This window comes from Labrus mixtus, chromosome 20 (assembly GCF_963584025.1).
Source record: "Labrus mixtus chromosome 20, fLabMix1.1, whole genome shotgun sequence".
Lineage (NCBI taxonomy): Eukaryota > Metazoa > Chordata > Actinopteri > Labriformes > Labridae > Labrus > Labrus mixtus.
Genome location: NC_083631.1, coordinates 19,961,161 through 19,975,982, shown reverse-complemented (window position 1 = coordinate 19,975,982; position 14,822 = coordinate 19,961,161). Strand labels below are relative to the sequence as shown.

General features: G+C 44.1%; 1 protein-coding gene across 1 annotated transcript in view; it reads left to right on the top strand.

Moving 5' to 3' along the window:
• The first annotated feature begins 3,157 nt into the window (after positions 1 to 3,157).
• The window catches only part of ppfia3 (PTPRF interacting protein alpha 3), a 33,439-nt gene continuing 21,774 nt past the window's right edge, over positions 3,158 to 14,822 (top strand). Inside the window, exons 1-9 of the mRNA XM_061026247.1 lie at positions 3,158 to 3,293; positions 4,341 to 5,058; positions 11,236 to 11,337; positions 11,520 to 11,759; positions 11,867 to 11,926; positions 12,548 to 12,676; positions 12,838 to 12,930; positions 14,468 to 14,520; positions 14,636 to 14,729. Of these exons, the coding sequence (XP_060882230.1) occupies positions 4,720 to 5,058; positions 11,236 to 11,337; positions 11,520 to 11,759; positions 11,867 to 11,926; positions 12,548 to 12,676; positions 12,838 to 12,930; positions 14,468 to 14,520; positions 14,636 to 14,729 (1,110 nt within the window). The 5' untranslated portion in view covers positions 3,158 to 3,293; positions 4,341 to 4,719. The remainder of the gene's footprint in view (positions 3,294 to 4,340; positions 5,059 to 11,235; positions 11,338 to 11,519; positions 11,760 to 11,866; positions 11,927 to 12,547; positions 12,677 to 12,837; positions 12,931 to 14,467; positions 14,521 to 14,635; positions 14,730 to 14,822) is intronic.

Below are 14,822 nucleotides of genomic sequence, written 5' to 3'. Positions count from 1 at the left end.
ATTGTCATTACACATATACAAGTATAGAGTAACGAAATGAGGTTTGGCATCTCACCAGAAGTGCAATAAGCAGAAAGTGCAAGAATCTGTGCTGTGTACAAGTAATTACAAAATCTACAGATGTAGACTAAAAGAAGTGAATTACTGGGTATATATGGCTGGATTAATGGGATGCTATAAATCTAAATAAATGCTATAAATATTTTTATATTAGTATATAATAATAAGTAATAGTATATTCTTCAGATTATAATATACAGATTAAGGTGCAGTGAGCATGCTATACTAGTTTACAGATAATATACAGAACATATAATCTAAATAATGTCATTTTGTGAAATCTTTCATACAGTTTATGGATCAGCAGAGTAGCTTGTGTGTGTGTGTGTGTGTGTGTGTGTGTGTGTGTGTGTGTGTGTGTGTGTGTGTGTGTGTGTGTGCGTGCGCGTGTGTGTGTGTGCGTGCAGTACTATTGGAGGATGCTCTGCTGGTGATTTGTTGGCGTCAGTAGCTCAGTCTGTAGGGACTTTGTTTGGGAACTGGAGGGTCCCTGGCTCAAGTCCCGGTGCGGACCAAATTATGGAAGGTGGTCTGGTAGCTGGAGAGGTACCAGGGCACTTCCTGAGTGTTGCCACAGAACCCCCCTCAGGTCCTGTGTGTGTGTGTGTGTGTGTGTGTAGAGTCTAGATCAGAGTTTCCATCAGTTAAAAAAAATTAAATTAAAACATGTTCACTAAGTCACTTTAAGTGGAGGATATTTTTATAAACAGAATTCAAACAGGAACAGAAAAGCATTAACACACACGTGCAAAAACACAAGGCTAGTAAAGAATCAAATCTATTGAAGTCAAGTTCATATTAAAAACTAAAACTAACCTGAGGTCTGTTTTCTTTTCAAGGGAAAAACAGAGTCTGTGATGCTCTCTGGAGTTTGAATATAATCAACCTGCGGCACGCTCACTTTAAAAGAACGAACAGTTTGTGTTCATCTGTTTCAAACTGCTGACACATCATGATGAGTTTTATCTGCACGTGCTCAAAGTGTCTCTCAGACTGTTTCATCTGTCTGCACGGTTTAATATATATTAAATATATTATAAAAACTTACAGAAACTTCCCAAAAGGTTTCCATTGTTTACAAAAAGTTTCCAATGTTTATTTGCATATTTAAGTTGGAAAGAAATCTGCTTGATTTTATATAAAAGCTTCCTGGAGTCTTTCCATCATGATCAATGGGAATCATTCTTTCTTACTTATCTGAATCTTTATTTATCTATTTAATTATGGAAACTTTTTTTTCTTTTTCTTTTTTCATCGTGGGAACTGTCTTTCATTATTTTGTTCTTTCCTTTAGTCTTTACTGTTTTCTGAAATCTCTCTTTCAGATTCACTTTAGATTTCACTGCTCCCTGTTCCGTACATCATCGTCTCTGGAGGGGACATTACGTCACCCCCCCTCCTCCCCATCCTGTCACATATTACCTGGGGACCTAAGGCCTGCCTCCCCTGAGATCTGATTGGCTCACAGACCAAACCGTTCAAGACTGGTTCATTTTTTAAAGACACCTTTTCTGATTCTTCTTACATGACTACAAGTTATTCAATCTGTTGAATAACAGAAGAAATGTGTCTCCATTTAATTATCCCCTTATAATCCACTCTCTCCTCTCTGGGTACTAAAAAAAGTTTATCTTTATTTAAACTGCGAACACATCTTGTAATTGTTTAAGACAGTGACCTCTTGAAATTCTCTCTAATGCTTTAGTTTCAAAACAAAACAATGAATGACAGTTGTTGAAAATCAAGACCTTTGGCCTGAAACTTAGCAGTGTATTGCATTTGCATTATTGAGCCACCAGGGGGAGCCGTTGTTACATTATTAAGCACGGGCAGGTGTCTGGGCCACATACTAACCCATGACTGAGGAATAACTAACAAGTAACTTATTAGATTTTCTTTGTGAAGATTAAAAAAAAAGGGCAAAATAAAAGTGTTTCGAGGTGAATGTCAGGATGTGAGGGGGGAATCAGGGAAGTGGCCTGTACCTTTAAGTTCCAGGAGGCGCTGTGAGAGAAGCTAAATGAAGAAATCTCTTGAAGTCAAACAAAACCACACCGGAAGCACTATCTCTTGACTTCAAAATAAAGTTTGATCTTGTCAGTCATGACTGTTTTTTTTCTTCTTCCAAGCTGTGTTTGCTAATTATTATAAAAGCAAAAAGAAAAGGCCAGTATGTCATTACACCTGTTCCATGTTGCAGACAATGGTTTCCTGTATTCTTTTTTCAGGCTGTGAATCGGCAGAGACACGTTTACTTAAATTTTGGTTTAAATGGTTTAGCACTTCAACTTAACATGTTGTTAGCTTCTCAAAATGTCTACTTTGAATGTGTTTAGGTGCCTAAAAGGCTGTATTAGTATTTAGTAATTTAGAGGAACAAAAACTTGAGCAAAATAAAAAATAAAATAAAAAATCCATCCACAGAAATAATACATTTCTTCTTAAGAAGTAAACCAGCTTAAAGCCCCTCAACCTTTTATATTGCTGCTATAGATAACAACTACTGGCACTAAAAAAAACAGGGAATTCTGATGGTTAAAAAAAATTGCTATTTTAAAAATATAATAGAATTAAAAAATATCTGGGTGTAATTGATGTCTACTGCGAATTATCACTTAACACCAATGATCTATTTCTCTAGAAATTTGCTCTGAATCTTTCTTTTTTTTTAGTGTAGGCTATTTGTAGTTGAACTTTTGTCTTTCCCTGACTCCACTTATCATCATGTCATTTTGCTCTTTTCTTGATTAAACAATCAAATTCCCCCTCTCCAGGTAGATCAAGGCTTAACTAATCACAGGTAGTGCAATAAACGGTCTGATAATAAAAATTAATCGTTGAAACATGGAATTGAATAATTAAGATACCAGAAAAGATTAGACGAAATGAAATTCAATTAGGCTAAATATTTTCTAGCCTATATAAACACTCTTCAAAATGCTTTATCTTATATCCTTGAATCTATAAAAAGTATCGGTATCATTGGTCACACAGTGTATCATGTTCTTATTCTGAAAGTCTAGACCGGATGCAGCTCATATGGTAGCGCGCGACTTGACGGAGCGGCTGAGGCCAGCTTCGCTCCCTCAGCAGAGAGAGAGGGAGGGGATGGGGCAGGCTGGCAACCGGGCTGTAACGGGGATAAGCTGCAGCCTCCGTCTCTCAGCTGCTCTGATGGAGTGAACCGGGCAACGACGCGCGTTTCTGTCCGTTCTCTGTCGATCATGGAGAGGGTAAGATCCACGAACCGTCCGGTGGCGACCGAAATCCACGCCGATGCACGGGTGCACGGATGCGTTAGACCATCCAGCTGTTTTTATGGGGGGGGGGGGGGTTGGATGGGGAGAGGAGGGGAGGAGGGCAGTGGGGTGTTGATAGGAAATAAACGCCTTGAAGACGGAGTGAAACCGAAGCGACGCTGCGTTATCAGACATTTATCTGTCCCGTACTATTCTATAATTAACATCACTGGTAGAAATAGCTCGTGTGTGTGTATTTAATCTGTTAATTAGGGCCTACATCATTTACAGGATGATTGGCACCTCCCACCACGATGTTAAAAGCGATGTGATTCTATCCTGCACAGCCCGAGATTGTACCAAAAAAGAAAAATTGCAAATTGCACCCCTTCATTTTCTAAAGACATCAAGTCTTAACACCCTGATGATAACAAGAAGCCTCCTTGATGCAAAATGAATATTTGTCCGGATGGTCGCGGTAGATAGGCTAAAAGAAGCCTGTTTCCTCCTGGATACAGCCCGTAATTACAATTCATGATGACACCCTTTTTTTTTTTTCCTCCCCTCACATTTCGCCTGTGTATGAAACAGCATCGCATCTTTCTTCCACATCAGCCCCCCCCCCCCCCTTTAATTGTTCCGTGTTTGCGTGCTGAGGTGAAGCTGCCATTCACGATTCATTTCCGTACATCATCATGCGCCTTCATCCCCCCCCCCCCCCCCTTCCCCCCATTATAAGTATGGACGTTGGGAAACATAAAAAAAAACGGAGACATGCACTGATGGATGAATTACTCCAGAGTATCGCGATGCCAGTCAGAAGAAGAGAGAACTCAGCTGCGATAGAAGCAATGGTTGTTCTTTCTTTGAGGTTGGAGAAATGTGCATGTGTGCTGTGGTGTGTGTGTGTGTGTGTGTGTGTGTGTGTGTGTGTGTGCATCATATAAGGGATCACTTCCTCCTGGGCATCACACGGTTCTGTCTCCTGGCTTCATTTTTCAGCCTACCTTTCCGTTTCTTCTTCCTGTCTTCTCTCTTCAGGTTCGTCTCGGGCCGGGGGTCTGAGGTGGTCCACCAAAAACCTGCACTTCTCCCCTCGCACCCCTGCACCCCCACCCTCACCTCACCCCGCCCCGCCCCTACCCTCCACCAAACTTATCTAACATCCTTCCCCCCCCCCCCCCCCCCCCCCCACACTTTTTCTCACTCACACATCCACGGGAACCGGCCCATTTCCCGCCCCACCCCGACCCGCAGCACCTGCTTCCTGCCCGTCAGCCTCGACCAATCGGCTTGAGAGGAGCAAGTAACCCCCCCCAACCAGCACTCGGTGACCCTTTCTTGGCGTTGACCAGGCACTAGCGGTTAGGCGTCCTCGACGGCTTCTTAGGTAACGCCCTCTCACACCCCAGGCCTCAAGATGATGTGCGAGGTGATGCCCACCATCTCGGAGGACGGGCGCGGCGGAGGAGGCGGCTCGTCTTCCCCCGCCGGCGGCAGCGGAGGGATGGGCGGAGGGATCGCAGGCATCGGGGGCTACAGCGGACGGGAGGCCCGCGGCAGCGGAGGCGGCAGCGACGAGGGGGGCAGCACGGGCAACCTGGAGTCGCTGATGGTGAACATGCTGACGGAGCGGGAGAGGCTGCTGGAGAGCCTGAGGGAGACCCAGGACTGCCTCGGGACGGCACACCTACGCCTGAGGGAGCTGGGTCACGAGAAGGAGTCGCTTCAGAGGCAGCTGTCCATCGCCCTGCCACAGGTACGAAGACACTCAGAGCACGTCTGGACGATGCGTCACATTTTAAAGACCAACCCAAACATGTGGCACCATTTGCAAGCAGCTGGCTACGGTGGCTGGGAAGTGCAAAACACATATACCAAGTAAAAAACACATTTGCATTTTAGAAAACAAATTTACAAACGACAGAATCTTGACAAAATGGGAACGTACCAAATGTCGGAAGTGACCCGGAAGTGATCGAGTGAGGGGGTCATGTTGTTTGTTTTGTTTTGTCGCGGTGCATTCCCTTTCCGTCAAGATTCTGTCGTTTGTAAATTTGTTTTTGGGGGGGGGCTGGTAAAAGTGTTCTGCCTCTTGTAAATTTGTCTCAGCGATTGTAAAAGTGTTTCACATCTTGTAAATTAGTTTTGTCCTCGGTAGGTGTTTTTGGTTTTGCAATTTTGTTTCATAAAATGTAAAAATGTTTTTCAAAAATGTGTCCCGCATTTTGTAAACGTGTTTAACACTTTGCAATTTTGCTTTGCACTTCCCAGCCACCGTAGCCGGGCAACAGTAGCAAGGAGAACACTTCCTTTAATAGGCAGACACCTTGAGCAGAATCTACTGGAGGTGGAGGTCCATCCACCAGTACAGCCAGTAGGCTACAGATAGTCAGACAGACTAATTCAGTTTAAATTCAAACATCTTCATTAATCCATCTTGGGGCAGCTTGTAAATAAATGAGCACAGGGATGTACAGATAAAAAAAAAATTTACACGAGAGAAAAAAAAAAAGTGAGATCTAAAAAAAAAAGAAAACTGATATTTAACAGACCGATAAACAACTGAATAGAAAATAACAGGATCAGTGTTAAAGGAGATGAAAAGGATCAACAGACAGAGTTAGAACAGTAGACATAACTCTAGAAATATGACTAATAGTTTTGAAAATATCAAGTAAACACCATCAGGCAGTCGGCAACAACCTGCACGATGACACTCAGGGGGAGATACAGAGTTAGTGTCTATAGGAGATGAATGCATAAAGAAGAAGAGAGGGAGAAGCACCGTCGAGATATGCCTCAAGCGGTCTGAGCCTATAGCAGCATAACTGGAGGTTACAACAAGGAAAGACTGAACTAGTACTGACTAAACGCTTTAACATATCGGCATTATCTTCATAAAAAAGGGAGAACATAATCCTCCCTGAAGCAGCGTAGTGAATAATTCCACAGGAGTGGGTCCTGATCGTTGATTGCTCTACCTCCCGTACTACTTTTGGAAGACTTTTAATACTCTAGATTTTTTTGCAGAGCATTAATTGAGACGGGTAATAAGGGAAGTATTTTCTGTCGAAGATAGAAAGTCTGAGTCTTTGAGAGCTTTGCAGGTGAGATTCTTAATCCCATTCTTTACACTACGGGCTACAAGCTAATATGCTAATATTTTACACAAGTCTCTGTCAAGAATCCGGCAATCCAGCGTCCTGAATCGACACCTGTGCACGGCTTTTAGGCCTGAATTGAAATATTTGAGTTTTGCGCTTTCAAAGTGAGACTAGGAGCGGTTGATGAAATCATGTTTTGCAGCGTCATCAAGTTTTTCCGTGCATTGGCTCAAAATGACAATTCATTATCTAAGTTACCTTCTTCACGCCTACATTTGATTTGCTTCATGGTTATGATTTTACGTACACGTTGACTAACATTAAGCTGACTTACACAGGGGTGTGGTTTGTTTTTTTTTGGTTTTGAAGTTGATGTATAATTGTCTGTCTGAGTATTGGGGGCGGCTGTGGCTCAGTTTGTAGAGTGGGTCGTCTGTTAACCGAAAGGTCGGGGGTTTGATCCCCAGCTCCTGCAGCCACATGTCCGATGTGTCAAGTGCAAGAAACGGTAACCCTTAGTTGCTCCTGCTGCTTCGTCGGTGGCATGTGAATGCGCATGAATGGCATCGGTTAATACTGACGGACACTTTACATACGTTAGCATCCTCTGCCATCAGGGTGTGAATGTGTAGGTGTGACATGCGGTGTAAAAGTCAGAAGAGCTCAAGTCCATTTACCATTTTGTAATCCAGTTCAGTTTGTTATCTCAAGTTTGATTGCCTCAAAATGACATATCCGTCAGATGTAAACAAAAAAAAAAACACCACATGATATCACAGAAGAGAATAACTTAAATCATGACAATCATTTATATCTGCAGCAAAAATCACAACTAAAACATGATTTTTTTTTAAAGTGCACAAGGATTCTGCATGCATGTAGAACAGTCGTGGAAGTATTATCAGCAGACTGTGCTCCTGCACTCTGATGGAAAATGGTTTCCGTTCACACTCATGAATTATTGATGTGTTAACCTGTAAGAAGGATTGTAATGTCGAGTGAGAGTCTTTATTGTAGATCTGATGTGCAGTTTAAAGCACCATAACAGATGACGCTCACCGTAAATACTGCACATCCCGACGCTAACATTATGCAGTATGTATGTTGAAGTCATCATAATCACGGCGGATATACGAGGACGTTACATGTTGAATTTGAGTTATAATTCTGCAAAATGACGAGTAGCTCTGAGGGATGAAGCACTACTTGGAAACAAAAAAAAGGCTACTTTAATTTGCGCAGAGAGTGGGGTTACTAGAGAGTAAGATTTAAAGTATAGTTTGAATGAGTTTCATGTGTTATCGTTTGCAAATCTTCAATCTAGTTGATTCTTTGAGGGACTAAAAGCTGTAAAGGGGAATAAAGTGTAGTAAAGAGATTAGCCGAATATGTCATGACTTTGAGAACACTCCTCGTCCTCTTTCAGTCTCCGATTCATTCAGGGATGCAGATCACAACATCTCTACACAGACCTTCTACTGTAGCTTCAGTCAGACTCTCAACATAATGAAGCTAAATGATGATCATTCAGAAACCCTGGCTGCTGAGTTAGTAGATTCAGCACAAACGTCTGTAAACGTAGCCCTGCTTTGTGTCCCCTTTTTAACATTTCAGCTAAAGAGATCCAGTTACTGAGTATCCAAACAATATCTAAACTTTGATATTTAAACAAACCTCAAAGGTCTACTACCGATTCATCGGCCAGCCGATAATATCGGCAAAGGTGAAAGTATTATCACTATATTACTGTAATCGATTACATGTAATGAAAGAGATGCACAAGGCGGCCATCTTTGTTTTGATTCCATTTTTCTGCTTCTTTGCCTGAGTCGAGTGTAAGTGTGGATTGAGTTGATTTACAGGCTGTGTGTGTGTGTGTGTGTGTGTATTAAAGTGCTAAGAAGTAGTAGCATTAGAAATTTTTTACGATCAGCGTTAAGAATTCATCCCTGCAACAAAAACATAGATGTTCCCTTTGTACATAAATATGCTCTTCTGCAAATCTCTACTAAGTTTGAGTTGTCGCATCCTGAGAAAGAAGCTAAAAATGTTTTTTATTTTGCGGCTGATTGGCTGTTTCCTCATCCAGATGTTAGGAAAACTTTTTAATGTGTTAACCGTTGTCAAAGACCATCAGGGCTTTTAAAGATATTTTCACATTTCGGGTGGGGGGGCGGTAAAGCGGATGCTAAGCTGTGGAGTCGTACATGAGAGGCACAATCATAAACCCTGGAGCTGATGGCAGAAATGTTGTATTTGCCCCTGCAGCACAGAAGCCAATTATTATATTATCCCACATCCCTGAGCTGAGAGAGAGGGAGAGAGAGAGAGCTAATCATTTTGTAATTCCACTCAACATACAAGGGCTCTGTCTCTATTTTCAGGCCGGAGTCATTGTTGGACGCCTCAGGCGGGCGATGATGCCTCCCTTATTGTTAGTACCTATTTTCCCTCCGTCACTACGCCTGGAAAAATCAAAATGGAATAACAGATGTAGCGGTGCTGGACTGGACATTAAAAGGCCGTATTACCTCACTGTGAAAGGGGGGGATCAATATGGTGCACACGTGTAGAAACACACACACAGATAGAGGAACACATGGAGGGCTGCGATACAATCTACAGTAGATGAGTTCAGCGAGTTCGTCTGTGTGTGGAGACGTTGCCAAGAGAGAAAAATAGGAGACGGGGATGGAGGGAGCGAGCGACAGCATGGCACAGAGAAAGAGAGAGAGAGAGAGAGAGAGAGATGGAGAAAACCTGGTGATATGAAACACACACAGAGACGAACAAATCAAGCCTATTTGCATAGAGCTGCATACTAATGAGGTGGCTTCAGGAGTGTAGTTTTAGATGTCGCGCATCATGACAGGGGCCGACAGAAATGGATGAGAGCAGAAAAAACGAAAAAAGGGCGAGAATGATTTGCATCGTTTCGTGTAGCCAAAATGATGGCGACCGAAAGAGAGGGACGGTAGAAAGCGATTGGTAGCGGTGGTCCGTCTTTTACATGAATTAATCCCAGAATTAGGATATCCTTTGGGCGCAGAACACGCCATCTGCACGGAGCAATTTCCTCTCTGATCCTTCCTCCTTCCCTCTTTTCAAACTCTTCCCTTCACTTCCTCCCTCATCTCTGCCCAGCAAGCACATCAGCTCGGCGGCTCGTTACATGATGTACTCTACTTTTTTTTTTTTTTTTTACATGTATTTTGGCCAGAAGTGAGTGAGACGTACAGACGCCTGTTTGCGGCCGTGTGGGTAAAATGAAAAATGTTAACGCAGAGGAAGGACAACAGCAGCCCGATGCATGCAGCAGTGACCTTTAACGGCCTGTTTGCATGTTTTTTTTTTAAAGTGTCCTGATTACAGAAAACAAAGGGATCAACTCAGCTAAAAGTTTTGAATCAGTCGTCAAAGACTTCTGTCGTCAAGGGCAACAGTTTCTTCATCGTCAACTGTCTCGTAGCTGACTTCACACAATGCAAAATTGAAATTAAAAACACAAAATCACAACAGCTCAGTTGGAAAATGACAGACTTTGCATGTCGCCTAACCAGGGGGCGGAGCCAGAGGTGGCCACCGTTGAAATCTAATTTTGCCAACCAAGTGGCCATCCAAAGTTCTGACTGGCTGTTTTCCTGGTCTGAGGCGGGATTTATGCCCAAATCAACTCTTCCGGCCGTGTTGCACACATCTTTTTAAATCTTAAAAAAGAAATAAGCTGAGAAGATTTAAAACGCTGCCTCTCGTGTTGCTTTTTTTTTTTTTAAGTTAGAGAAATATTCACAGGAAATAACATCTTTCAGATTCATGCTCGTCATTCATGTGTGTGTGAGCGCACACTTCACACTTCACACTTCACACTTCGGGCCACCCTCAGATTAGTCAGTGCCCCAGTTAAGCCCGCCACCAGTCTAACAAAGTCTGGCTCCACCGCTGCGCCTAACTCTGGTTACTCTCATGCTCGTTTAACCCCCCGGGCGTTCGTTTTAATGACAGACAAACGCACAGCCAGTCACGGTTATTACGCAATCGGACCAATTTCAGGTGCAACATGTGCAATAAACCTGGTTGTTAAACTTTTTTTAACACACAGCTCTGGTTTATGAGTCCCAGTGGCATTAACCGTGAGCGCCGTTGTAGATTTGGCAAAAGTTAAACTGCATGGGTTTTTTTTTTTCTTCCCCCAGCCAAATTGAAGCTGTTTGTTTTGCATTTCTTTTCTGTAAAGGTTTGAGTTCGCTAATAAAAGTCAAGATTGTTAGAATTGTGGTAGATTGTGCAGGGTGGGCTTACGGGGAATACTGGTGATTAATGTTACAGTCAGCAAGTTTTTGTGTTTGATTTGACTTCGGATTGTTTCCAGCTAGCCAAAGTCACAGCTGGTGACCTCCCTTTGACATATTTCCAGTTCAGTTTCTGTGGAGTTCGGTTGCATATTTCCACTGATCATGTTTTTTTTTTTATAGGTAAAAAAAAAAAAGCTTGCAGTGCAGATTTAATGCAATGCAGCCATTTGCCAAAAAACATAGAAACCCCCCCCCCCCCCCCCCCCCCCCCCGCTGTTTATTAGTAATCCTTCCATCTGTAAAATCAGCCAGGTTAGCCTAGTTAATATTCTCTGAGGGAATTCTGGGAAATGAAGGAAGTCACCAATGCTAGGTGAAGCAGACATAATGTGGTTTTTTTTTTTTTTTTTTTTAATCTCTAGAGCTTCTCTTTAAAACAGATTGTGGATGCAGTGAACCTCACAGTCTCATGAGTGTGATCATGACCTCATGCAGCAGCGTTCAGTCAATGACAGCGCCCTCTTGTGACCCCCGCAGGAATTTGCCGTGCTGACCAAAGAGCTGAACCTCTGCCGGGAACAGCTGCTGGAGAGAGAGGAGGAGATCGCAGAGCTGAAGGCCGAGAGGAACAACACACGAGTCAGTGCACTCCTCGAGTCCATGCTACGTTTGTTTAACATCACGGTGTCTTGTGTTTATTTGTTTGATTAAAGCTCCGCTCGGGTTTTTCTTGCACGTGTAACCAGCTGAGACGGTTTCAAACAGATTAGGGTTACGCTGCGGCGAGCTTTCATTGTACGGGATCCACATGTGTTTTCCAGCTGCTGCTCGAACATCTGGAGTGCCTGGTGTCCCGTCACGAGCGCAGCCTGAGGATGACCGTGGTGAAAAGGCAGGCGCAGTCTCCAGCAGGGGTCTCCAGCGAGGTGGAGGTTCTAAAGGCCCTCAAGTCGTTGTTCGAGCACCACAAAGCCCTGGACGAGAAGGTGAGGGAGAGGCTACGGGTGGCTTTGGAGCGAGTGGCGACCCTGGAAGAAGAGCTGCAGACCTCATCTCAAGAGGTGAGTCCACATCTCTCTCCGCTGGTTTTGTTTGAATGTTTCATGTTTCAGGGAATTCAGGGACTCCTGACTTTTTCTTTTTTTTTTTTTCCCCCTGTGTGTATTAGGTCGTGTCTTTGAGGGATCAAATCAAGCGACGGCAGCAGGGATTAGACAACGGCAAAGAGGTAACGGGAAGGCGTTTTCTTTCACAAATCTTTCAGAAAGACGGCTGACTCATTCTAACTTAAAACACCTCGTTCAGCTTGCGCTTCACACGGACTAATCACATTTCTCCAGTCGAGAGATTTGGTTTAACGCATCACCGTGGAAAATCCTGCACTGTCAGTTAGCTGTGACATTACCCTGATTCATGTTGGCTTTCCATTAGTGCTGACGTAGAGAATAACAGCACTGGAACTATCTGTACCTCTAGTGCTTTATATGAGCGTAACAACAAACAGCTAGTGTCTCCAAGGATCAATCATACAGGCAGAAGTCAACAGACTCTTGATTTACCGATTGCAAGATGAATCACAACATATCATCAAATCATATTCAGTACAACTGAACTCCAACTTGTGTGATATTGATTTTTATCAGTAGATATGATTAGTGGAGGTAGGAAGGGTGAGTAAAAGTTATTCATTCATGACGACCCTGCAGAAGTCAGTGCCCCAGTTAAAAACGTCTGGACGCAAATTTTAGACCAGAAAGTTAAATTTTCTAAGGTTAAATGTCCCAGAATAGACTTGTTCACGATCTGTGTTTTTTTTTAAGAATGAGAATCATTATTTTCCTCCGTCCAGCGGCTCCCGAATGGACCGTCCTCCATCTTGGACGACGGCGAAGTCGACAGGCAGCGGGAGAGCGAGATCGAGCGTCAGAGGTCAGAGCTCGGGCAGCTGAAAGAAAGACTGGCTCTCATGTGCCGACAGGTACTCGATTCAGAGATGCTCTTACGGTCTAATGCCTTCCCCCCGAAAAAAACAAAAAAAACAAAAACAAAAAAAGATCTCAAGCCGGAGACGCTAACAGAAAAACAGAAAGCCACGTGCGCTCACTCGGCCTTACATCCCGCGCTGTCACTTTCTGTCAGGTCGGGGAGATCGAGGAGCAGCTGACGTCCGCCAGGAGGGAGCTGGCCCGATCGGAAGAGGCCAACCAGAAACTCCAGAGGGATGTGAAGGAGGTGAGAGCAAAGCCGAACGCTGTGAGAGTCTGCCGCAGCGCCGTTTGTTGTCGCTCATACTCACATACGTCATACTGCGATCATTACAAAGCCATTTGTGTTCGCACAAGAAACTCTTCGCTGTCGCCGCGGTGACGGTGCTGTGGGCGGAGCTGCAGGGGCTCAATCAGTCAGTGTGCGGCCATTTGATTGAAAGACGAGCGTGACCGTTAACTTTCTTTTACCGCAGCTCTCTGAGCACGGTCACTTCACTGTGGCGTGCAAACACCATGCGCCACAACAAGATACACTTTAAATAGTTAATGACTTACTGGTTCTATATGTTGAGATGGATGCATGTGTGTTGAGATGAAGACGATGGTGGACTGTGACCGTAGGCTGAAGGACCGACAGACGGGAGACTCAGGACGGGGGTTCCGTCTCTAATCCTGCCTCAGCTGATTTATAATAATAATTATAATTTATACTTTATTGATCCAGCGAGGGTGAATTTGTTTTTTTACACTCTGTCTAGTGAACATGCAACACAAACGTAGGCTGAAATACACACACATGCACAAACAAGATCCTGTGGACATGCACTAATGTAGGGGTCTCAGAGTGAGGGGGGCTGCCCACAGTGGGCGCTCCTGAGCTGGTTAGGTGCCTTGCTCAAGGGGCACCTCTGCAGTGGACTGGCACCTCTCCAGCTACCAGACCAAATTCCCGGACTTGGTCCATGCCGGGACTTGCACGGTGACCCCCCCCCCCCCCCCAGACTGCACCTAGAATTAGTCAAACACATAGGATATGCATGCGCCAAGTTGAACATGAAGGGATGATGGATGAGAGAGGAGAGGGAAGCGAGGGCTGGTCGTGAGGTGACCAGGTATAAGAAGGCTTGTCAGGTGAGTGAAGTTGTGGTTAAGGCGTCGTCCTGCTACCGAACCTAAGCCAATACATTAAAGTCATTTAAATAAAAACCTTGGACTGAATGTTATGTGTTTTGAAACTCAAGAGTCAAAGACCGCCTTGATAGCAGACAGCAGGGTAACTGGCCAATCAGAATCAATTAATTAACTAACAAAGCCTTGTAATAAACAAATACCTTAAGAAACACTATGAAGTAAAAAAAAGAAATAGAAAGACAAAACAATGCAGTCTGCCATACAATGACACACTGTAAACGAGTAGGCATGGATCACACATGACTTTATGACTAAGCCCTAAATCGTTACTCTTCCTCCTTTCTCCCCCTCTGTCTCTCTTGAACTTGTGCAACATCTTAAGTGGCTGCTTCTGAAATCTGTCAACAACAACTATTAGGCCGTCATTATCATTCCTTCGCCAGAGGCCGTCCAAGTCAAGTGAATTTCCTTTCATCGACACCTGTGTGTGTGTGTGTGTGTGTGTGTGTGTGTGTGTGTGTGTGTGTGTGTGTGTGTGTGTGTGTGTGTGTGTGTGACTCCTGCCTCCTACAGTTTGTCTACTCTTTCTTTCGCTACCTTCCAGGTCTTGCATTAAAATCTTTTATTTTCCTCTCCTTTCATTTTCCCAGGCTCTCTGTCAAAGGGAAGACATGGAGGAGAGGATCACCACATTAGAACGCAGGTTTGTGACTTCTCCTCCCGTGTCTGTGAACTCTATTTGCCCCCGCCCCCGCTGGAAAATGTTGCCTCGCTCACTGCTGCGTCTTTCTGCGGCCCCGTTTTGTTCCTGTTTGCAGGTACCTGAGCGCCCAGAGGGAGGCGACGTCTCTCCACGACATAAAAGACAAGCTAGAGAACGAGCTGGCCAGCAAAGACTCCCTCTACAGACAGGTGGGAAACCTCTCCTTCATCTCCGTGTGTGTCCCGTGTTTCTTGCCGTTGATTGGCAGCTTGGCGGCAACGTATGCTGGCACACTGAGCGTG